Source organism: Cyclopterus lumpus, chromosome 20, assembly GCF_009769545.1.
Source record: "Cyclopterus lumpus isolate fCycLum1 chromosome 20, fCycLum1.pri, whole genome shotgun sequence".
NCBI lineage: Eukaryota > Metazoa > Chordata > Actinopteri > Perciformes > Cyclopteridae > Cyclopterus > Cyclopterus lumpus.
In genome coordinates this window covers 16,052,836-16,077,318 of record NC_046985.1, presented here as the reverse complement: position 1 = coordinate 16,077,318, position 24,483 = coordinate 16,052,836, and the positions used below count along the sequence as shown (strand labels likewise).

The following is a 24,483-nucleotide window of genomic DNA, read 5'->3' as shown; positions in this document are numbered from 1 at the left end:
GCAGATAATGTGTTTTCTATTTCATTTCATCCTGAGTAAGAGGAGGGGAGATGGAAAGGGGTAGCGAGGAAGGCCTTTCTGTGTGCAGCCTCATAATGTTGCGGTTTTCAGATCTGGGGCCCCGTCCAGGCCATGAAAGAGATTCTGGCTAGTCTATCGCAGCTGGTGGCTTGAGAAAGCTTCCTCTGTCGCTGGGACTCCCGGGCCAGCCGTCATCAGTATTCCTGAGGAAGGGCTTCCTGTGTGTCAGGGGGGTCAGCTCCTGGCCCCGGCATCCCCCCTCCTACCCTGCACTGCACACATGGCTCATCCTCTGGCACGGCATCACAAGGCCCACACACTGCACCATGGCCTGATCTCAGCTGTGAGTTCTCTGTTAGGGAGAACACAACAGTGCAAATTATCGACTGCTTTTCTGTCAGTGCTGAATTTGATGAAATCCATTATTTTATAGAACAAAGAACAACCATGCACGTAATATATTTTCTCATTACTGTACCCCGGAGTGTGTGTGTGCCATACATCAGCTCTTGATGTAGATTAAAGTTCTAGTCATCCGTAATTGCATGCTTTTGAGAGAATTCCTGTTCTATTTCCAAAGCGCTGAACATTACAGACTTGGGCCACCTTGATGTATTCTCCCATGGCAGGGTGATACGTTGGAGTCGTGACTTTTAAAACAGCGTCCTGATGTGCCAAGCCATGCTATAGCAAGCGACTCCGCCAGCTCTTCCGCTGTGGTTCTCTCCTCGCTCCCTACGTTGGTTTGGTAGGCTGAGAGGCCTGTGGTGCCAGCTGGTGCCATGATCTCAAACCGTGAAGCCTTGAGTCTCCGCTGTGTTTCAGTCTGAGGCAAACATTTTAAATGTCACCCCCTAAGCTCTAAATTCTATGTTGGCGGCTTCATTATGACAAGTTCGGCTGGCAGGAGGAGAGAGGTTGACAAAGATGTAAAACTTACTGCTTTGTCCGGACAGATCCACATCCGAATTCTACTGTTGGAGAGGGTGTTGTTATTTCTGAAAACATCTGTTTTACACTGTTTGCACTGATGAGACTTTGATTGTTGCCTGATGAAAATACTTTGTTTGTACTTCTTTAGTGTCCTTTGTTTTGTCTGTCTTGCTTAAAATGCCCCTGTCTACTCTTTCCTCCGTCATTACGCAACCTCCCCTCTTCGTCATCCCCCTCGTTCATTTTGACAAAGCACCGGCTAATAACAGACTCTTTGACTGTAGGATTCAGGGGACTTGGTGCACTCCCTCCTTGGTGCGTTGGACCTGGTTGTTGAGTTGCTGGAGTCAACAAACAATGAGGTGGTGGTAAGCATGTGTGCCGTCATCGCCAAAATAGCGATAGTAAAGGAAAATATGGCAATCCTCGCTGATCTTGGGGTTATCCAGTTGCTGACCAAGTTGGCGAGCACGGTAAGAGCACTTCAGCAACCACCGTGGTCCATACACAAACAAATGTCTTTACAATGGATTTTAGTTGGCCTTTTCCTTCTCAATACATCATAAACCCAGCTAATGAGAAGAACATGGCAATGTTTTGCCAAGAGTCCCTTGCAGTAGAGCTTGTTATTCTCTGGACTGTAAAAATAGGTCACCGGGGACCAAAAGCATCCTGTTCTCCTCTCCACAGACTGATGACAAGCTCCGTCGCCACCTGGCTGACGCTGTGTGCCAGTGCTGCATGTGGGGCGACAACAGGACAGCCTTCGGTGAAGCCGTGGCCCCCCTGGTGCGTTTCCTCAAGTCAAAGGACGAGGCAGTCCTCCAGAGCACAGCGTTGGCCCTGTTCGAGCTGTCCTGGAACCCCCACAATATCATTACCATGCACGAGAGAGGGGTGGTCAAGGTAGGTTGTCGTCCTGTTGAAGCTGGATTTATGGCTCTTTACTTTTGCTTTTCTTGAGGCTAATTTACAAAGCGGTTATTTCTCTGCTTTATTTGGTGCTCTTGAGACTAAATTTGGCATAATTACGTTGAGGAAAATGCCCTTTTTGGCCTGCCCTCCCCCTTGTTTGAGCCATGTGTGAAAAACACAGAGTAATAAACTTTGAAAAGCTGTGACTATTTTCAGAGCCTTTGACCGATGGAGCAGAAACAAATTCAGAAAAGCAAACAGCTCAGTGTGTGCGCAGTGCCATTTCTCCGGTAGACCCTAGATGCCATCACAGCGCAAGTCAAAGGGCTGTAGCTGAGGGTAACTGTTGCTAAGGGCTGTTCCTGGACATCAGGGCAGAATGCAGCAGCGATATGGTTCACGCCAAAGAGTGGGGTCAGAGCTGTTCAAGGCTAAAAGAGAACAATGTTGTCGTCCCCAAACCCCCGACTCTGTAAAGCTACATCCGCCAGCTCCCTTCATCATTGCAGTTGTGTAGCGCTCTTCCAAAAAGAAACAAGCATGTTCTGTCTAAGATTTGAGCCCGTCGGGCTTTTTCCATGCTCAGCTCCAGAGACTGTTTATGTTGGTCTCTGACAGTGATGGGGGAGATTTCGCGTGAAGATTATGCCGTAATTGATGTCTTGTCACAGATGATCATGTGCCTGTATTTCAGTATTTTGGTAAAACGCTATCTCCTTCTGACTTTCACATGATAAATCGTTTTGTGGCCGCAGCCAGTCTAAATCCTTTTTCCCCTCCTAAATAAGAACTGCGATATAAATTATGAAGTGGTTATGCCATTGCAGCCAGATATTTTTTTTTCACATGTTCATTAAATGGTGTACTTTAGCTTGATCTGCCGTTACAGTGAATGTGGTTCAACACTAGCCATAATTGGTAGCTGGACTGAACATTGGGTGTTCCGAAAAAGTTTTTCCAATTTACAAAAGTCGTTAAGCTAGATGCTTTTTGTAGTTCGAGCCATGACAGAAACTGCGTGTGCGTGTGTGTGTGTGCGTGTGTGTGCCACCGTTTTTAATCCTTCTCTGCATTTGCCCTTATTAATGTACCAGTTGAGAGTTGCAACACTACTCCATAATGTATTTTAGGACTTTTAAACAGCTTAATTACCAAAGACCACGTAACTGCACCAGCGTTGCATTTGTTCTTAATCTCAGACACGGAAACACAACACAGGCAGCCTCATTGTTCGGTCTGGCCTCGGTCTCAGCCGGTCTGGGAGGGAGCCCCACACTTACCTGCCTGACCCCGGAGGAAACATTACAGTGCGAGAGCTTGTCAGTCTCCTCGATTCAGTGTGCGCTGCAGAGTTCTGCTTTGTGATATACAGGCATCTTGTTCGAGAGAATGTGTTAAAACAATACCCCCAAAAGTTCTGAATAGGTTTGGAGAGGGTTTATCGGGGATTGATACAGCACCCTGTGTCTAATTTACTGCCCCGTGTCAAATTCTGGAACTACCTCTTTTATTATTGCAACTGTATTTCAAAGAGCATTTCTGTGCCACTGAGAAGCTCTCCAAACATGTTCACCCACGTGTAGTATACGATTTCGAGCGAGCGGCGGGCTCTCTTACGCCAAAGTTCACTAAGAGAAGTAACTTTCCTCTCTCGCGCACTTAATGGAGTATGGCCCAGTCCCTTGAGTTTGACAGGGGAAATCAAGCATTGGAGCGAAAGTATTTCACACTGGAAAACACATTAGTGACCCGTCTTAGCCTTTTCATTTCACCCCTTCTAAAGCCTTCAGATTTGGTCCGGAATCAATTCAATTCTATAGCCAAATTGCCACGAGTACCGGACATCTTTAAATACAAACACTTGCAATTTGTTTTGGACACAACCTGCAGCCATTCACAAATTCCTGTGTATGTTTTCTGCCAGCATATTTTCCTGCCGGCCCTCTCAGATCGGACCTTGTTCAGGTGCTCGCTCTCAGGAAAAGAGACTTTTCTGGCCTGAGAGATGAATCACCCTCGCCGTTTGATTTGACATCCACTCTTGGTATCTCGCAGTTTTATAAGGATGTGCTTCATTCCGTGTCATGTACAAAATCCACAACCCCGCCCCGTCTCTATCCCCCCGCCGCTTTACATCCCTTCCAAAAGGACTGGGGATTGTTTGCTGGAACCATAAATCCTTGTAGACAGCTTCAGCCAGCTATTTGAACAAAGAGGCTCTTTTATGAAATTGATGAAAATTACAAAATGCGGATGGTAATTATTGGTAATTTTCAAGTGAAGGTATTCCAGAGCTTAAGCCTTTTGTGTATTTTTTCAGCTTTTTGCAAATGAGGGAAAAAAACTAAACTTTTGTTGCCATGAGCACACTTCTGCCCCAGCATGGCTAGTGTTTGTTTTATTTCTCTCTTACATGGCCACGACCTCCGTTCATGGGGGTGGGCATCATTACACCAAATGTGAGGGAAAGGAATAAACCAAGCCGAGCATCACAGGGTTTCTACAGTGTCCCGTTGGTTCTGCGCGTAACATGACTTCGGGTTGTGGGTGTGGCGAGCAGAGGATACAGGCGTCGCTCGCTGGCCCGCTCTGTTATGACTACTGTGCTTTTTGAGGTCCGTGGAGCTTAATGTTTCAGAGCCTTTGTCCCTCACGCTGGGATCCAGAAGGGCCAAGCCATGTTCTCCAGGTTGCACGGGCTCAGAGGAGTTCAGGCTGAAAAGCACTCCCCTTAAAGCCATTGATTTGAAAGCGGCCCTCCCTTTTTCCTCTTCCTCTTTGGAGACACAGAGAAAGCAGCTTAACAGTCTCTGGCTCGCTGGAGGCTGCAGGGAATGTTGTTTACCTTGACTTCCCTCACCAGCTTCCCCTTAGCCCGAGCTAAACACTGCTGTCTGTTTGTGCTGTTTGCCCCCACAGTGGAGTCTAAAACATGGGGATGCTGGGGTAGAACGGTGGGGGTGGGGGGTGATGGAGCCTTAATGGCACAAGGGGAATTTAAACCTGAACTCCTGCAGGCAGAGCGCACTTAACACTGTGACACCTCCGTGTGCGATAAGGTGCTCTCAGACTTCAGCCAGGGGGGAGGGTGTTCCCCAGGGCTCTCCCTTCTTGGAGGTCAGGACTCACTGGAGCTCTCTGAAGTGCAAAAACTCCTGATTCAGTTTTTCAAACGCGTGGCAAGTGTTCATGTTACCTAGGTCAGGCAATATCTAACAAGCGGCGTATTATGTTCCCAGAGATCCCAGCTGGGAGGGAAAGAGCAAGCGAGAGAGAAAAGCAGCAAAGAGAGACACGCTTATCTTAGCCTCGCCGTGCGCTTTGGGAGACCTTATTTGGCGACGTCTGAATACCGTCCTATGAGGTTGGCAAAAAACGCCGCCTCTGGCACATTTCAGGCATCCTCTCTTTTCACAAAAGAGACTTGTTTAGTGAGCGGTATGTTTTCTGGAGCCTGTGGATGGAAGGTTTGCTTTTGGAGGTGTTTTAGATGCTATTTAAAAAAAAAGAGAGACATGGCTCAGGGCAAATGTTTCCCATTGACTCCTCGACACGTTGAGGAGGAGCTGACGTCTTGGACGGCTGCGTGACGGTTTTCTCCACAAAATGATGTGATTGTAATCGGGAGGAAGGATATTATTTTCTCACAGCCATTTTTCACGTGCACACACACACACACACACACACACACACATACACACACAAGCTGGCTCACCTCTTTTGCTTTTTATCTTTGCGCTAAAAAAATCCTGGGAATGTCTTCTCTCTGCTTCTCCGGCTGTTTGCTAACCACACAAATGTAGGTTTGAATGTGACGTGGAGAGGGGTCAGGGTCAGACTCAGCCCCTCTACGACATGCATTATGAACACAATAATGAGGAAAACAGTCTTGGGTGTGCCCTACAGGCGCTGATCCGCCGGCTGGTTCCCTTTCCCAGCCAGTGGCCGTAGCAATTATGACGGGAGTAATGGAGGACGTCTGGTGGGTGGATGGGTCAACAAACACAGGCAGAAGACTGTTGTTGGTGTCCTCTGTGGAGTCAACATGGACTTATTTTAAGTTTCTTTGTACATAACTTAAGTTACAAACCGACTTGTTTACAGTGAAACCATGATTTGCTTTTGCACCCAGTGTGTTGCAGAGTGAAGCCAAGGGGTCGCGTCCGCACTTGACGAGTGACATTCAATTTGTGTGACAAAGGAATCCCATCACTTCCTATGTTGATATGCGGAGCCAGTGCTGAACAGGATGGGAAGGTTTTGAATAAGAGGGAGACAAGGGGGAGACTGTGGCAGTGGGGTGTGGTTAGACTCAGGTGTAGAGTGGGTGGAGCGGGGGTGTGGTTCAGGGAACAGTACCGGGATGATGTCTAATCAGTTTCAGCTGGGGCTGAGGGTTAATCAGCCTCAGCTGGGGTTAATCTGTCTCTTCCCAATAAAGAGCAGGAGGGACGAAGAGGAGAGCGAGGAACGTCACCGAGCGTGTATGTGTGTTTGTCAGCAAATAAAGCCTTTTGAAAACGACCTCAAGCTGTGCGCTGCCTCTGTACCAGTCCGAGACTCACCGGGTAACAGGGAAACCTGTTACAGTGGAGCCCAACGTGGGGCGGACAGATGGAAAACCGGGAGCAGCAGCCGGAGGTGCCGAGCCAGTCGATCGTGGCGCTGGGGCAGATGCTGGCGGGGAGGCAAGCGTTCGCCCTGGAGCAGCTTGCAGCACGGACAGCTGCGGTTCCACCGCCGGCGGCTTCCTCCGCGGGTATAGACGTGGCCCTTCACCGGATGACAGCAGGGGACGATGCCCAGTCCTTCCTCGATTCGTTCGAGGCAACAGCGGAGGCGTGTGGGCGGTCCGGCTCTTGCCTCTGCTGGCTGGGGAGGCACAGACAGCGGCCCTGGGACTCCCCCCGGCAGCCAGGCAGAGCTATCCGAATGTGCGCAAGGCGGTGATCGACCGGATGGGCCTGTCCCCAGAGGACCACCGGCGGAGGTTCCGTGAGGCCAGGCTGGGGCCGGAGGACTGTCCCTTCGCTTTTGCGCAGCGGCTCGAGGACGCGGCCACCAGATGGCTACAACCCGGGGGTCCGGGAACGGCGCTGGAGGTGGTGGAAAAGCTCGTCCTCGAGCAGTTTGTCGGCGGATTACCGTCCGGGACCGCGGCGTGGGTCCGCTGCCACCGGCCGTCGCTGCTGGTGACTGACGTCACCCTAGCGGAGGACCACCTGGCGGTTCATGCACCTGGTCAGGGGGACATCGGTCTCATGCCGGCTTCGTTCCGGCCAACACCTGCCCGCGGAGGAGGCCACCCACACAGGCCCTGGCGGGGTCGACGCCGGCACCCCTCCCGCGGGTCCCCGAGCTTCCGCCCACCGACAGCACCGGCACTCTTCCTGACCTACAGGGGGGTTCTCGAACACCAGGGCAGGAGTGTTGGAGGTGCGGGCAGCCCGGGCACTTCCGGAAGGAGTGCCCGCTGATGGAGGTGGGCCAGGTGATTCGGGTTGCCGGCTCTCCAACACCTTCCCCCGGTCCGGGAGCGACGTAACGGGTTCCGGTAAGAATCCAGGGGGGGACACACCAGGCGATGGTGGATTCGGGCTGTACGCAGTCTATGATCCACCAGAGCCTGGTTCGACCCGGGGCATTGATGGAGGCATTGTGGGTAAAGATAATGTGTGTGCATGGGGACGTTCACGAATATCCTATGGTGTCAGTGGAAATTAGATACGGGGGGTGCGTTCACGGCCTACAGGGACATGCGATATCTGCGCGGTGCTCAGCGGCGACGCAAGGTCGTCCGACACTGCAGACGGGGAGGGGGAGCCGGTGGAGTCTCCACGGGAGGCTCCGCCGGTTTCACTCCATGGAAGATTTTCCACTCGAGCAGTCTCGGGACGACACTCTACGCTCAGCCTTTGACCAAGTGATACGAATTGATGGTCACCTGGTGCGCCCTGACGCAGCGCAGTCATATCCGCACTTTTCATTGATTAGGGACAGACTGTACCGAGTGAGCCGTGACGCTCAGACAGGAGAGGAAAGCACCCAGTTGCTGGTGCCGAAGAGCCGCCGGGAAATGATTTTCCAGGCGGCTCATTATAACCCGATGGCTGGTCACATGGGATACGATAAAACACTAGACCGGATAATGACCCGATTTTATTGGCCGGGGATCCGGGCGGATGTGCGCCGTTGGTGTGCGTCCTGCCCGGAGTGTCAATTGGTAAACCACCCGGCCATTCCGAGGGCGCCTTTGCGTCCTCTGCCATTAATGGAGGTTCCGTTCGAGCGAATCGGCATGGACCTCATCGGGCCATTTCACCGGAGTGCACGCAGATATCGCTTTGTATTAGTCCTGGTGGATTACGCAACACGATATCCGGAGGCAGTGCCGTTGCGCAACATTTCTGCGAAAAGTGTCGCGCAGGCGCTGTTTCAGGTCATCTCCCAAGTCGGAATCCCGAAAGAGATTCTGACTGACCAGGGCACCCAGTTCATGTCACGAACACTGAGAGAACTTTACGGGTTACTGGGCATCAAGTCTATTCGGACCAGTGTGTACCACCCACAGACAGACGGTCTGGTGGAGCGTCTGAATAAGACTTTGAAGTCCATGATCCGTAAATTTATTAGCGAAGATGTGCGTAATTGGGATAAATGGCTTGACTCTCTGTTGTTTGCAGTGCGGGAGGTCCCCCAGGCCTCCACGGGATTTTCTCCCTTTGAACTTTTGTTCGGCAGGACTCAGAGGGGGGTGCTCGACCTCATTAAAGAAAACTGGGAGGAGGGGCCGAGCACCAGCAAAAACGAGATCTAGTACGTCCTGGACCTGCGAGCAAAGCTCCACACACTGGGTCGGCTGTCACGTGAGAATTTGCTCCAGGCCCAGGGACGGCAACAACGCCTGTACGACAGAGGGGCCAGGCTGAGACAATTCACGCCGGGAGAGAAGGTACTTGTATTGCTTCCTTCTTCCAGCTCTAAACTCCTGGCCAAGTGGCAAGGGCCCTTTGTGGTCACACGGCGAGTGGGGGATGTCGACTATGAGGTGGTGTGTTCTGACAGGGGTGGAGCTACACAGATTTATCACCTCAACCTCCTAAAAGCATGGAGGGAGACGGAGTCTGTTTCTCTGGTGTCTGCGGTATCTGAGAGAGAGGAGCTGGGGCCTGAGGTCCCAAAATCCACCAATCCGGCCTCGCTCCTTTGTGAAGACCATCTCTCCGGGACCCAGAGAACAGATATTGCCCAGTTGCAAGAGCGGTTTTCTGACGTGTTCTCTCTCCTGCCAGGACGTACAAACCTCATCATGCACGAGATTGAGACTCCTCCGGGCGTGACGGTGCGGTTACGGCCCTACAGGTTACCTGAACACAAGAGAAAAGTGGTTCAGAGGGAATTGGCTGCTTTGCTGGAGATGGGGGTAATAGAAGAGTCACACAGTGCCTGGTGTAGCCCCATCGTTCTTGTTGTCAAGAAGGATGGGTCTATACGGTTCTGTGTGGACTATCGCAGGGTGAATGATGTGTCACGGTTCGATGCTTACCCGATGCCCCGGGTCGACGAACTCCTGGACCGACTGGGCACTGCGCGTTTTTTTACGACCCTGGATTTAACCAAGGGCTACTGGCAGACTCGCCAGAGTCCAAGGAAAAGACTGCCTTCTCCACTCCGTTTGGTTTGTACCAATTCACCACGCTTCCCTTTGGGTTGTTTGGGGCCCCAGCCACCTTTTAGCGCCTCATGGACCAGGTGCTGCGTCCGCACGCTGCATATGCGGCCGCCTACCTGGATGATGTGATCATCCACAGCACCACCTGGGCGGAGCATGTGCAGCGGGTGGGCGCGGTGCTGGAGTCCCTGAGGCAGGCGGGGCTCACTGCCAACCCAGGGAAGTGTGCAGTTGGACGGAGGGAGGTACGGTATCTGGGGTACCACTTGGGCGCCGGGCAGGTGCGCCCTCAGGTAGACAAGACTGCCGCCATTGCCGCCTGCCCGCCGCCCAAGACAAAAAAAGAGGTGAGGCAGTTTTTGGGGCTGGCGGGCTATTACAGACGGTTCATCCCAAACTTTGCGGAGCTGACCAGCCCCTTGACTGTCCTCACCCGGAAAGGTGCCTCAGATCCGGTCCAGTGGACGGAGCAGTGCCAGTTGGTGTTCGAGAAGGTAAAGCAAGCTCTCTGTGGGGAACCACTCCTTCACACACCTAACTTTTCTCTTTTTACTCTGCAGACTGATGCGTCGAACAGAGGGCTGGGGGCTGTTTTGTCCCAGCAGGTAGAGGGGGTTGACCGCCCAGTCCTGTACATCAGCCGGAAGCTGTCAGAGAGAGAGGCCAGGTACAGCACGGTGGAGAAGGGAGTGCCTGGCCATCCGGTGGGCGGTCGACTCCCTGCGCTACTACCTCCTGGGACGCTCATTCACCCTCTGGTCGGACCATGCCCCGCTGCAGTGACTCCACCGCATGAAAGATACCAACGCCCGGATCACTCGGTGGTATCTGGCTTTACAGCCTTTTAATTTCAAGGTGATCCATAGGCCGGGGACGCAGATGGTCGTGGCCGACTTCCTCTCCCGCTCTCATGGGGGGGAGGGGGAGTAGGTTAGGCCAGATGGCACCCTGCCCTAAAACGGGCGGTGGAGGTATGTGGCAGTGGGGTGTGGTTAGACTCAGGTGTAGAGTGGGTGGAGCGGGGGTGTGGTTCAGGGAACAGTGCCGGGATGATGTCTAATCAGTTTCAGCTGGGGCTGACGGTTAATCAGCCTCAGCTGGGGTTAATCTGTCTCTTCCCAATAAAGAGCAGGAGGGACTGAGAGGCGAAGAGGAGAGCGAGGAACGTCACCGAGCGTGTATGTGTGTTTGTCAGCAAATAAAGCCTTTTGAAAACGACCTCAAGCTGTGCGCTGCCTCTGTACCAGTCCGAGACTCACCGGGTAACAGGGAAACCTGTTACAGAGACAAATTTAGAAAATGGTTAAATACACCAGAAGCTTTTCGAATCATTCTGCTGCCTGAAACTAAATCTAAATCAGTGGCTCTTTTGTCTGTTTCAAAGGGACTTAGTTCTTGGATCATTTCATTTTTTACAGCGACAGTCTTAGATATTGTCCTCTGTGCTGCTCGGGATCAACAGGGATGTGGCATTGTTGCGGTGAAACCAGGGGAAACAATCCCAATGGTGTTCAAACACCACTAGTGAGCCTGCTGCAGCATGATTTTTGTGCAAGAAAAATCTTTTTGGAAATCCCTCTTCATTCAGTGGGGAACAAGGCCCTGATGTATGGGGCTCAGAAGTGCCTCAGATGTCTCAGCAGTTACTGTATTCATCAAAGCTTCATTATGTTTAGGAGCGGGGAGTCCTTAAGTGCTTACTTGAGGGATGTAATGTTGCCGTTGGTTCATTATGGATGTAAACAAGACGATCCAAAATAATTGCAAGTGTGGCTTAGGAAACCTCAGTGGCACTCCATTGTGATTTTACCAAGGAGCACACATTGAACACATTTAGATCCATCCATTGCACCAGAGTATTTATGCTTGCATTTACTTTTATTTTGATTCAGCCCCACAGCCGCCCACAAACATAATGTAGTGATTTCGCTGCAGATAAAATAGAGGAGAAAAAAGCTCACCCTTCCACAACGCATGCCACTCAGTGGTATTGCACATGTCCTGTGTGTTCCCCTTTTTCTGCTCATTTCTGCAACAAATGCGCAACTCTTAAAGCGGACAAAAGATCTTCAAAAATGTTTGGTTTTATGTAACCCCAAAAAATAAGCCTTGTTCTGCAATGAGATCTAACGAGATCCATTTACAGAAGCCACTAGTCGGATATAATCTGACCTTTAGAGCATCGGGAGGGCTGTTCAGTGGTGTGGTTCATGCTCAGGTTTTTAATGTCGACTTTCATCTGAACGAACTTACAGAAGCATGTGTGCTCGCAGCTGCAACCCCTTTGCTGCCGAGGCATTTTGGAAGGGTATGGTGGGACACACACACACACACACACACACACACACACAGGGACACACACATTACGAGACTGTCGCCTCACAGCCACTGTATATCTCTGCAGGCCCGTGCTGGTGGTAGTGCCCATTGGCTGCTGCTGCCATGGCAACGTGTGTAGCAAGCTACCTGTTTGGGCTCTACATTAGGGATGTAAGGTGTATTAGCAAACTGTTTGGAAATATATGATTCTTTGGGAATCTGTTCCTGCTGCAAACTGTAACCTCCATCCCTCTGTACTCCGACAGCCCCTCATCGAGTGCATGCACTCTCGCAATGAGACGCTCCAGGATGCTGCTGCTGGCTGTGTGCGCAACATGCGAATGATGGCCAATGCGAATAGGGACGCCCGATTATATAAGTGACCCTTTAGTTGAGCGTCAGAGTTTGTTTTAAATGTGTTCGAAAAAAGAAGACGCTTCAAATTAAATGTATGTTCGAGTTTGTTTTAAATGTGTTCGAGTTTGTTTTTAATGTGTTCGAAAAAAGAAGACGCTTCAAATGAAATGTATGTTCGAGTTTGTTTTAAATGTGTTCGAGTTTGTTTTTAATGTGTTCGAAAAAAGAAGACGCTTCAAATGAAATGTATGTTCGAGTTTGTTTTTAATGTGTTCGAAAAAAGAAGACGCTTCAAATGAAATGTATGAGAAAAGTGGTTTGAATATGTTCAAATAAAAATGTCGGACCTTGATTGATGAGTCTGTATTTATTTGAGCGGCTGCTTCCATCACTGGCGGCCAACTTTTATCCCCCGTTTTCAATCAGCTACCTCATCGCGAAATGGTGCAAACATTTTAGGAAGCCCGCTTCTCGCTCTCTGACTGCGATGATAAAAATAAACGCTTCTTCTTCACGTTTGATCTGGCGCCAAATACCCCATACGTTGTTCAGCGTGAAACACTCAGCGTCCTCTGCAGTAACATTCCTTCAGTGATACACGAGACCGCAATATCTAAACAAGATCCACATCTGCTAGGGTTGCTCAACATCCTCCTATGCAGTCTGGACACTTCTGTGTTCTCTATGAGACATTTAGACAAACAAAGTAACTCGCTGTTGGTTATTCAGCACGTGATGTATCAATATGTATCAAATATTTATAACAATCAGGAATACAATAGTGTGCCCTGTCTACATCACAGATATTATGAATTGAAGCAGGATTTTCCACATTACTCCAATTTTATTATAAAGTCATTTCAGATTTTGTAGGAGTATTTATTATGAATAATGAAATATATTTTCCAAACAAGCTCATTATTTTTGTCCAGTAAAATCAAAAATATTTTTCGTAGTTGGGATTCATCCCTCCACCAAAGCTCTCAGTGAGCACCAACTACAAAACAGTCCAATGAAGGATTTTGGGTGAAAATATGACCCGCTTTTTCCTAAAAGTACTTTGTTGTTGCTTTACTTTGTTTTTCTTTTTTAATATTGTACATATTTAGTCACTATAGTAATGGTGTGCGTGTGCACATCATTGCAGCTGATCCAGTCTCGTCTGATTTTTTTGGGTCTTCTGTTCTTGTTTATTACAAACAGGCCATGTCAGGCTTGACAGCCTTTTGCACAGCAGGTTCCAGTCTGAGACCGTTGGCCTCCACCACTGTTTGCCTCCTCGCATGTCTGTCAGCCTCTCTGTCTCTCTGATCCCACTGTCCTGGTCCCAGTTAGCTTAGATGCTCAGCACTCAACCACAGAGGCTGCCACAAAATCTCATGGGACTTTCATCATTAATATCGTCCACGTGCTAAAATAGAAAATTAGCAAAACATTGAAAATATGTGGCTGAAAATCTTCATCACTCTTTTGAAGTTTAAACACTACCAGCTGTTAGCGGGGGTCAGTGGAAGGAGGATTTTAGATGAGGGAGCTTATTACTCTGAAGAAGCAACTTCCTTCAGAAAAACTGAAACTCTGAACTGAAGGAAGCCACTTACAAACCACTCAGAGCAAATAAACTCACAATGATTAATGGCTCTTTAATTCCATGCAGCAAGCTTTATAACCGCCGCGACATGCTTCGTGTCAAATGTAATCCTGTTTAAAGGAAAAGCGTCTCGTCACTTCAACAAACAATGAGGGAAACATTGTTTTTTTTCCTTCAGTGGCTGCTCAAAGTTTCCTTTTCTCATGCTGGTTTTTTTCATGATTTTTTTTGAGGTTCTGTGATTTTTCTTAATTTTAGCTCCTTTTCTCGTTTAGTGCTAATTTCCTAATACTTCAACATTTTGGGGAATAGCTTATCTGATCTCCTTCCAAAAGTAAGATGAGAAGATCAATATTAGGTTCATCTATGCGTTGTGCAGAGCTGGAGTGGATGTAGTTAGGCTAGCTTTTCATGAAGACTAAAATCATGGGGAAACAAAGTTAAAAAAGATACGCTTAGCAAAAACATGTTGTGGTTTCAGTGGGAGTTACATATTGGAACTATTTCTTGACAAATGATCTGTTTTTCCATCCACCCAGTACTTCTGTGCGCCTCGCTCTTGTCTACCAAGAATTCATTTCAGAACAAAACCTAAACCCCATATGTAACACCCATCTTACTTTTAGTAATAAAGTATTATAATAAATATAAACAATTTCACAAACCATGGAAGTTCAACCTGTTCTCACTCCCAAATACCGCAGCTTGTTCAGTGCTCCTCAACAACGACGCACAGAGGCACTCTTTATCGACTGCATCCGAGGCATCGGGCTTGCAACTAACTCCATTGTAAACAACTGAAGTAGTATAAAGTGCGAGATGGTACACACAGAGAGACCAAAGGGGTGATGGGTGGGTCAAACAAACACAAAAAGAAGTCGTCAAGGAGACCGCTAGTTTGTGTCCCGTGAGAAACTATAAGTAAACGTTGACATTTTGTGACGTCAGCCGTTAGTCACATAAGTCAGTGAAGTTAACGTCAAAGGAAGAGGTTTTGTTGCCTAAACCTAAACTTCCTGTGAAGACGTGACCTTTATTTTGAAAAGACACTATGCGTTAATATTAACACGCTTTCCCCGAGACATTCATAGTTGACGCTCGAGGAGTACACAGAACCCTCTAGCCTACTGGACTCTATAGGTACAGTGATCCCGATGAATACACAGGGGCATGTAGATGTACCACAGCCCACCCTTTTCACCAGTCTGGTGTTGTTCCAATAAGCCCAGACCCTGAAGAAGAGCCTGACATATCTCAGAGATAGAACGATATTAATAAATAGAAGACTGGCCCATGGGAGGCTGACTTGCACAAGTCCAGTGCTGGAGATGAGGTCCCTGAATACATCACCGCTTGTCCAGATGAGGACAATGCAGCAGACATTAGAGTATTTAGTTCAATCACTTCTGTTTCCTGTGTGGAAATTGGTGAGGGAGAACATGGAAACGGTGTAGGTCCATCCCAGTGATGAGACCGGGACATGACGGGCGCTGACGATGTTCTTGAAGCGACGACAGTTCGGTAAAGAGAAAAAGGATAGTCCGGCAGCAGAGCACACTACGTTATATACTGTGGGTACTATTTGGGTTGCCCCGCCCTGATTGGCCCGCTATGTGCATCTAGATTTTCAGTAGCCGAATTCACGCTTGTGATTGGTGAAGAGTATTACCCAAAAAGTACAGTAGAGGGTGCAGCCTGTGGGATTTCGAACCTGATTTTGCAAACGTAATGTAAACAAGAAACTTGGGAAGAATTCTTCATATTTTGCAATTTATCATGTCTCCAAAACTGGCTACGGCTTGAATTGCAATACTTACACTACTTGTTGAAAAGAAACAGTGCTTGAATACCCTCTCTGAACCTGTAGAGCATAGGGGAGCATAGGGGAGACGCTGAGAGGAAATAGCAAGTTTCAGAAGCCCGGCCCTCTGGTTCATTGATTATAAAGCCACCGTTGAGTGTATTAGCTGAGCTACAAACCCTCTAAGGAACAGAAACCGCCACGTTTTTGGCATATTTTGTTTGACACAGGGACATTATTCACGAGAAATTAGAGGTTATGCCTCCACGTCTCGGCACATGCAGCAATTACGTCCGGTTCTGGCCTTTCTGGTCACCATTTAAGATCTGGCGCTTTTCATTGCTTCACAGAAGGGATGGAAATAGTGGAGGGATATCCCTGATGTTGTTGCTCCTGTTTTGAGGGAAAGTGTGGGCTCTGGCATCTGCCACACCCCTGTGTCTCAGCTGCTATGTCTCACCATTGACCTGACCTTCACCCTGTCCAGACTCCAACAGAGGTTTCCCATAGGTCAGGGTGATGGATGCAACCACATTCAAGGACTTTATTACACACTTAAGATTTATGTGTGGAAATGCCCTTTCTACAGTAGGGAAAATTGTCTATCCACATTTTGGGTGAGTATATATATATGGTTTTCTTTTCTTTTCTTTTTTTTACAGTTAAGCAGCCTTTCAGAGAGTGAGCTGTGTATTGTGATACTAGCTTAATTGTTTTTAAATGGAACAGCTCTTTTTAAGTTTTTTTTAAAGATCCCACACCTCCTCAAGCGTCCTCCAGCAATATTTCATAAAAGAAACTAATGAACAGTAAAAGTTATTTCCAAATATTAGAAGTGGCTTTCCGTCCCCTTCAGTGTCTAAGGACCATTTTTAATATAAAATCAAACTGCTGCACAGCGGCAGCAGCGTGGTTAGCGTGCAATGTTGCCATTAAAAACATGCCCGGACACAACGGCCTCTCAGAGCTCCATCCAAACAGAGCAGCGCTCTCTGGTAGCGGACGAGGGGGTGAACACAGTTTCTGTTCTCAATCTGTAAATTAGCTTTAATATCATTACGGCATGCTCACACCACCGGTCTGTTGCAGTGAGCCTCGTGTGTCATGCTCACACGCTGTTTGCTGCCTCTCTGCGTCCGCTTCCTTCGAGCAGTTGACAAGATCTCACAATGTTGCACTCCTCGGGAGATTAAAAAGCAGCTTTCACTGCACTAATGAATTCTGACATTCCCTTTCATTAAGTGTAAATAACAAGCTGTTATGACAATAAATAAACACAGAAATGTGCGGGTAAATACCACAGGGTCTGGGTCAGATTTCAAAGCTGCTAGAGTCCAAAAAGGTCTAAAAAATATGAATAATGGCTTCTGGTCCAGACAAACATTAGGCTTGCAATTCAGATTTGATGTTGTCAATGTTTTACACATGCAAAGATTTTATTTTGTACATGAACTCTTATGCCAAGAACTATTTAATTTGAGCCAACAAAGCTTTTGCTACGTGTAAGCACATAATACACAAGATAGTACTGAGACAGGAGTCGTGGATGCAAACATGTATTTTGAATACATTTCATTAACTTATTTTTCAATTTGCTTGCTGGATGATAGTTAGCAAGCTCAGATAATTAGTTTTCCACCCTGCAGTAACTCTTCATTTATGGAAATGGTGTCAGTCCTGGGAACAAAAAGTGTCAGGCCAGCATATTAGCGGTTAGCTCAGTAGTTTTCCAGCAGGCCCTACGAGTACTTCCTCTGTCACCAAGCTCTTAGAAACCACATATTGGGCCATTTTTTTGCTTTGACACGGCCAGAAGTACAGTGGGCCTTGATTTGCAGAAACATCAAAAAGCAACTTTTGTTCTTATCAAAACGCATATATTTTCCTGCCGTGAATGCGAGAGGGCGGAGCAGATAGGAGGAGGCTCCGTGCGGGACTTCTATTAGATTAGTCAACCTGGCTCATCCTGAACTGTTACGGCACTCAACATCTAAGCACATTTAATGAAACAGTCTTTGCTCACCGGATCTGATGTCTGTCCGTTGTAGTCAGTGTGAGGTGAAGGTAGGGAGGGGGGTTAGGGTGGGTCGGGGTTTAGGATATGCCTGTCAACCACATTAACAGATCATAGCTTTTTGTTCTGTACCTGACCTTGAAATTGAGGGAATTGGGAAATCTTAGACACCACTGTTGATTTGATGAAAATTGAAAGGTATGACTCAAGCTTTAATAAAATCACACTGATTGGCCTCGGAACGTAACTGCATCTTTCTTACTTTTTTAACATGTTTGCAGTTATTTTTTGTATGCTGATTTACTGTCTTTCTCACTCTGCAACCTTCTTTGTAATGTCACATGTGATGATGTTCATAGTACTTTCCAGCTCTGCGTTCACAGAAGGTTTTCTATGACCTGCGGCCTTTCTGGACCCTTCCTTCTTGCAGTTACATAACTGGAAAGGAGAGGACGCTGATAGCCAACAGGCAGTTCTATTCATCTGCACACAAAGGATATTGTCTAGTAAAGATGCTCAAAAATGCCAAGTTCCTCACACAGACAGTGATGAGTTGGCACACGCTCCCTGCTGCACAGCTGTGAACCATAATCCCGGCCAGGTTTCCCTTGCTGGATCATAAACCGACCTGAGAGCTCCGTATGGCACCACACCAACAATTATATTATCCCAGAGTTTTCATCACAGTCTTTTCATCAAGCTATCACGACTCTGGACCTGAGGGGAAGACCTGCAACTAAGGGGAATAGCACCAAATCAAGAAATCATCAGCAAGGCATTATGGAACATCCTATTTAAATCTGCAGCTGATTGCCTGCTATGTGACATGAGCGCAAAGTACAAAACGGTGGTACACGCGGCAGGCTTAAGTTTCTTCACAAAATTATAAGTCATATTTGTAAAAGTGGTCGATTGGGCAAATGTTCAAAATGCATTTTTCTGCTTTGGTGTGGTGTTGTATCCTCTCATTTTTTGTGTGTGGCATTCTCTTCCTTAACTCCAATGTTTCCAAAGTCCTGCTTTAACTCTGACATTAATAAATGTCCTTTCCCACCGCGAGATGCATAAATAACACCCCGTTCCAGTCCAGCTCACTGCTGTCTGTCAGTTTGCCCAAGCACTCCCAAATACTTCATAGCTTTGCAACTGTCTGCTCACAAAAACAAAAAGAAATACCTGGACACTCAACAACCAAAGATAGCACAACCAGGATAATAGAGCCGATGACACTCGAAATAACTGAAACGTTTCACTGAAGTTTTCACACTGGTATTATAAATGACAAAGAGTCAAATATGCCTCTTTGTTATTCTAACGTGAGTGAGTAGTTCTGGCACGGCTTAGGCACACAAAAAGACCGCTTTGTCAGACTTAATACCACTTGGATTGCCAGTACAAGAAAATCAGAGGGTCCGGTTTGCAAGGAAAGCATGTTCTCTGACAGATGTATCCATCACCTTCACGTACACTGGATACTGAACTGGCACCGCCTCCCTCTGAAGTAGTATGTGCCTATGTAGTAGCCACTTGTCTATTCTTGGAAAGCCATATTTAGAGAGACAACAGAGGATAGGAGGGTAAGAAGAGTATTGGGTGTTCCAAGTTGCAATTATTCCCCACTGTAATTTCAAGGAGCAATTGCAGTGACTTCTAATGGCACTTGGTTTGGACTCTTGATTACTTTCAGTAGACATGGACAGACAGCACACGATTCAACTGGCTGATTAGTGTCCCAAATGTTTAAAACCCCTGAAAACAGTAATTAGGTCATTTTGAACAACCTGCACATTTTCTCCTCAGTCACATTTTCCACCAAAGCTGGCAAACTATTGAACAAATATGTCTGTGGCTTTACAAGTAGTCCGCACACTACGGTATGTAATTCCAACTTGGTTTACACGCCGAAATTAAGTCCAAGTCTGGAGTGAAAACATCATCTTAAATGGGGGACAGATTATGGGTGTAGAGACTGGGGTTTTAGAAAATAATTTAGATTGTAATGGCGTAAGGTGTTGACATTGAGCTAACGCTGATTTCACGTAATGGCCACCTTTCATAGCCAGATCCTTTAATACACATTGAATGATGGAGTACCCCCAGGCAACAACAGGGTGTTGCCTGCTGGATCCATGATGTATAATGAATGCCTGCTTTTCAATTTTACAGTCAATGCCTCAAAAAAGACACAGCGTCTTCCATTTGACGCTGCTGATCTTCTGCTACCTCCTTACGACAATATCTTATTTATTCAAAAGCAGAGACATTTGATTTGCTCCGCTAGTGGTGTGCTTTCTGTAAAAGGGATCAGAGTTAAATTGAAAGTTTAAGGAGAAAACAAATGTTATGAGAGCAGGGAAATAAAACTTTAACTACAACCGCCCCTCTGGCAGGCCAGACAAACCCCTCATACAAATGAACTCCGTTAAAACAATACAAGACTGAGTGGCATCTAGGCTACATAAAACATGTCCGGAGTTTAGAAGCAAGAACAGAGCTACATGTTCCCAAAAACACACTGACGTATAGCTTTTAAATTAAATCATCTTGGATGGACGAGGTAGGGTGGCGTTAAACTGAGGTTTCCTTCCCGGCATTGTATGAAAACAAAGCTCCAGAGGTTGAGATACAAAGCGTAACATATATGGAGATCAGTATATGGATATATTGAAAATGTGGGCTTTTGTTAAATGGATACTCCACTGATAACACAATTACAAAGATTGGGAAATAGCAGTGACAGATTAAAAAACAAAATCACTTTTTGGCCCGGTCACACCAACATTTGAAATGGGGAAACTTTGCAGCGAAATCAGTTTATTTCAGTTGAATCAGCAGATTAGTGTTCAAGGGCAACATGAAAAACACTCAAAGAAATCTTTTGTGCCTTGTTCAACTTCGACACAAAAGTTTGCACTGTTGAACAAAAGCAACCCAACTTGACAGCGCTGACCTTTGACAGCACGAGTCTACAAAAGTGTTTCATAATCCGCTTTCATGTAATCCTCTCCAGCCAGAGTATAATCAAAGGACAGAGGAATGGGCGATGAGGCAGGAGTCGATGGTGCAAATACCAAAACCAAGCTAACAAGCACGCTGAGTAATGCTTTACCAGCTAGCTAGCTCAGTGAGCTTGTTTATCTCCCTTTAGTAACTCTTTATTGAATTAAATGATTGAAACGACCCGGCGAGGAGACCGTAGAAAGAAGCTGAGAAAGGGGTCCAGGTTTACTGGCGTGTGAGCTGTTAGCTTGCTAACAGCGCAGTATAGTAGGGTGAGGGTGAGGCCTCTATAACCACATCTGTAATGAAGACCCCCAGATGAACGCCGCTGTGACCAGCTTTCAATCCTCTTGTTTGGGTCACATGCTAGAAACACTGGGGTCTTCCCTTTCCCTGTAGCCGGTCCATAAGATCTTTCATTACAGTCAACACCTAGTAAACAGCGCATATTTATTTGTGGTCTTCTCAAGCCCATGGCTGAGATAACCCTGATGACATCACTATTACATCATCAAGGTTACTTTCTCAGACTTTGGCCGACCTCCTCCAGAGCCACGTACGACATCATAGAACGGTTTTCTCAGGCTGAATTGTAGGTCCTGTTTACGTTGAGTCAACGGATTTTGATGTGTAATATTTGTGGGGTGGCCCTTTAACCATAAATCAGACTGTACATTATTTTTGTATCGACAGGCCCAGCAGTTGCCAATGCCTGCACATGGTGTCAGCTGTCTGCAACTCCAACCTCTAAACATTGGTGTCTTTGTGCCAGGCTTCGAAAAAGCATGATCGGTCAAACCCGAGTGACCAGCAGAGCGACAAAGATCTGAGGAAAACAAAAAAAAAAGCAGATGCGGGTAAAGTTCCATGAAACTCCAGCTTGAGATGAAAAGGGAATGCCTGCAGAGCTCCGGCCACCAACCACCACAAAGCAGCACACTGTGACTAATGATGTCATGCTTCCTACCTGTCGGATGACTTTGCACGCCCATAATGGCCAACAGCCCGAAGCAGGGGCTTTGGAGAAGGTGGAATAACATGAAAGAGATGCCAGTGACCAGTCCAGATTTCCCCCGTCCCTGGAGACGGTCGTTCTCCCACACAGTTTTAGATAACAGTGACGAGGTCACTGGAGGTAACAGAGGTTCACTTGAGGCCAGACCGAAAAAACGTACATATTGTGTATGACCTGAGCAAAAAAACCTTCCCCGACCTGAATTAAAGTGATCGCATAACTAGGTCATTCATACTATGTTTGCACAAGCCGTTAGTAAAAGTGAACTTACCCCGTTAAATGAAAATAAGCACAAATAAACAATAATTACATCCCTAACCCTTCATATGGCCCTTGTTGCTTAGTCACGTCCTTTGAATCACTACCTTGGATAAACCCCAAGGGAACACACAGCTGAGGACCTCAGAAGCTGTGACTCATGAGCCCATAATGTGACATCTTTTATAATGGAAGTCAATGAGAGGGTGCTTCAGGAGTAACCAACAGTGGCATGGCTATGTATGGTAATAATCTCCTTTTTTTTTCTCTCTCTCTCTCTTCATTCTGAATGTTACTAAAAACAGCTTGGATTGTGTTCGGTTTGGATCTGATGGAATAATTATCGTTGCAGGCAAAAGCACTGATGTTGACTTGAGCTTCAGGCAGCTCGAAGAAGAAGATGTTTTGCAACAAAAAAAACGACGATGTGCAGCTGTATGGAATACAAAGAAAGTTATTTATGAGGCGTTCCAAAAAAACTCCTGTGGGAGGAGTACAATTAAGACATTCGACATGGCTCCATTTAGGTGGTGTGACGTTACAGTGAAGGGACGATGATGCATTCTTTACGAGCATCCAAACACAGGTGTAGAGTGTGCCTGCAGCAGACACTTGACAGGTTTAACTCGGTCTCCATGCACAGTGCAGGAACTGTAGAGAACGTCTTTCCTCTAGAGACAGAGGCACACATCCTGCAAATGTGGCAAGAAGATTTGAATTGGCTCCGTCAAATTTCTGAGACAACAGATTTCATGACACCTGGATTAACCAGTGGGACCCCGAGCAGCTCCAAAAACTAAATTCACTGCACATCAATTAGTTTTTTGTGTGCTAATTTTGCACCATAAAGCTCTTCACCATAATTACACTGTAATGCACATTAATTCAACAGAGATCCACTGCACTCAACTGGAACCTTGTGCAACGATTTCACCAATTAAGGTGCATCTTTGATGGCTTGTACCTGATCTATGAAACACGAGTTCATGTATTATGGACTGTTAATGAAGCCGTTAGTTAGCACACTGACTACTTTAACTCGTTCAACCTCGATGGGAGGCTTCCTCATTAGAGATGGTGGCAACAGGACCAGGTAGTCCCTGGAGCCAGCGTGTGCTCTGTGAGGAGATGTCATCTGGATACATTTGTTTCAAGAAAAAGAAACATTATCAGACTCCACCACGGAGTCAGTTATTTCGACTGCCCACTTTTCTTTTTCTTTTTTTGCAGCGCGATGCCTCCCTCCCTCTCTCTCTCTTTCCCTCCGCTGGCCCCCTGCCCCGGAACCGGCGTAGACCATCAGCAGTATGTTCGCAGGTTCGGGCCGTGTGCTAGGAAACACGAGCAGGGTGGTTTATTCAGAGTCCCGGGCGGCGCGGCGCGGGCCGCTGGATAAAGCGGAGGAGGAGACGGCGGTCGGTGTGGTTTGAGCTCAGGATCTCAGGACGGGAACATGTGAGCAGGGAATGGGCGACTGGAAGCAGGATTATTGTTCTACACGGCAGAGAGACGCAGGAGGGGCCCGGGACAGGTAACTGACGGAGAGACACTGACACAGGGATGGATGCTTTATTTTTTTTTTTTTTAAAGGAATGGACCGATAGGCTCAGCGTTGAAATGGTACTCAGGTTAGTGAGGTTTGGAATCAGGGATGTCAGAGGAGGATAAAGCCAGTTTATCCAACTCTGAATGGACATAACTGAGTTTAAATGTCACTTTATTCTGATTTCAGTCTCCACGACGTTAAGTCTAATGATAATATATAATATGAATTATTATGCCGGAATAATGTTTCTTTGTGGGTGTCATCACTCCCATTGTCCTCTCGGCTACACATTTGGCACTAGGGTGCTGATGGCACCGCATCACGGCGCGTCTCTTTCCCCGTGACAAATTCAATATTCAACCTCCCCAGAGCGACTAGGAAGAGCAGGGAAAATAGAAGATGTCACACTTGTGGAGCGTGCGGGGTTTGTTTGTTTGGCATTGAGAGCACCAACCAAAATAAACCATTCGGGAGTGTTGTTGTTTTTTGCCCAGACGTGCGACCGCAGCGCAGAAGAGGCAGGCAGAAATATTCAAGATGCTTGACTTCTAAAACACAGACAAAAACAAAGAAATAAATACAAAACAAACAAACTCAAATCTAGTTTTTATAACCTACACCACCGAGTCTGAAGCCTAGATTTACGGCAGCACGTTATATGTTCACCGTCGTTGTTTGTTGCAAGTGAAACATGTATGCAATAGAATTGAGTGGAATTGTGTTACATCTTCTATGAAAAGTCAAATTGGAAGCTGAGTAGGAGAATAATTAGTCTCGTGATGAGGGTTTTATTGCAGGTTTTATTGCCATTGCGCTCGACATGTATTCACCAATAATAGTTGGACCTGCTGTCTGCGCTCATGCTCTTTCCACATTGCGTTTGTTTGTTTGTTTGCTCATTTTTAAAAACCTATTAGGCTGCACGTAAATCCCTTAATATGAATTGCGAGTTGCAGATGCGAATGTTTACAAAGAGCGAACTTATAATGACGCATCACAACAGCGCAGCTCGAGAAGTCTGCAGGCTGCTTCAGTCAGTGC

At 47.0% G+C, this 24,483-nt stretch overlaps 1 protein-coding gene across 1 annotated transcript in view; it reads left to right on the top strand.

Moving 5' to 3' along the window:
- Positions 1 to 12,243, top strand: part of armc4 (armadillo repeat containing 4) — a 41,576-nt gene extending 29,333 nt beyond the window's left edge. The window contains exons 18-20 of the mRNA XM_034560750.1: positions 1,239 to 1,427; positions 1,645 to 1,860; positions 12,127 to 12,243. Coding sequence (XP_034416641.1) covers positions 1,239 to 1,427; positions 1,645 to 1,860; positions 12,127 to 12,243 — 522 coding nt within the window. The remainder of the gene's footprint in view (positions 1 to 1,238; positions 1,428 to 1,644; positions 1,861 to 12,126) is intronic.
- The last annotated feature ends 12,240 nt before the right edge of the window (positions 12,244 to 24,483 follow it).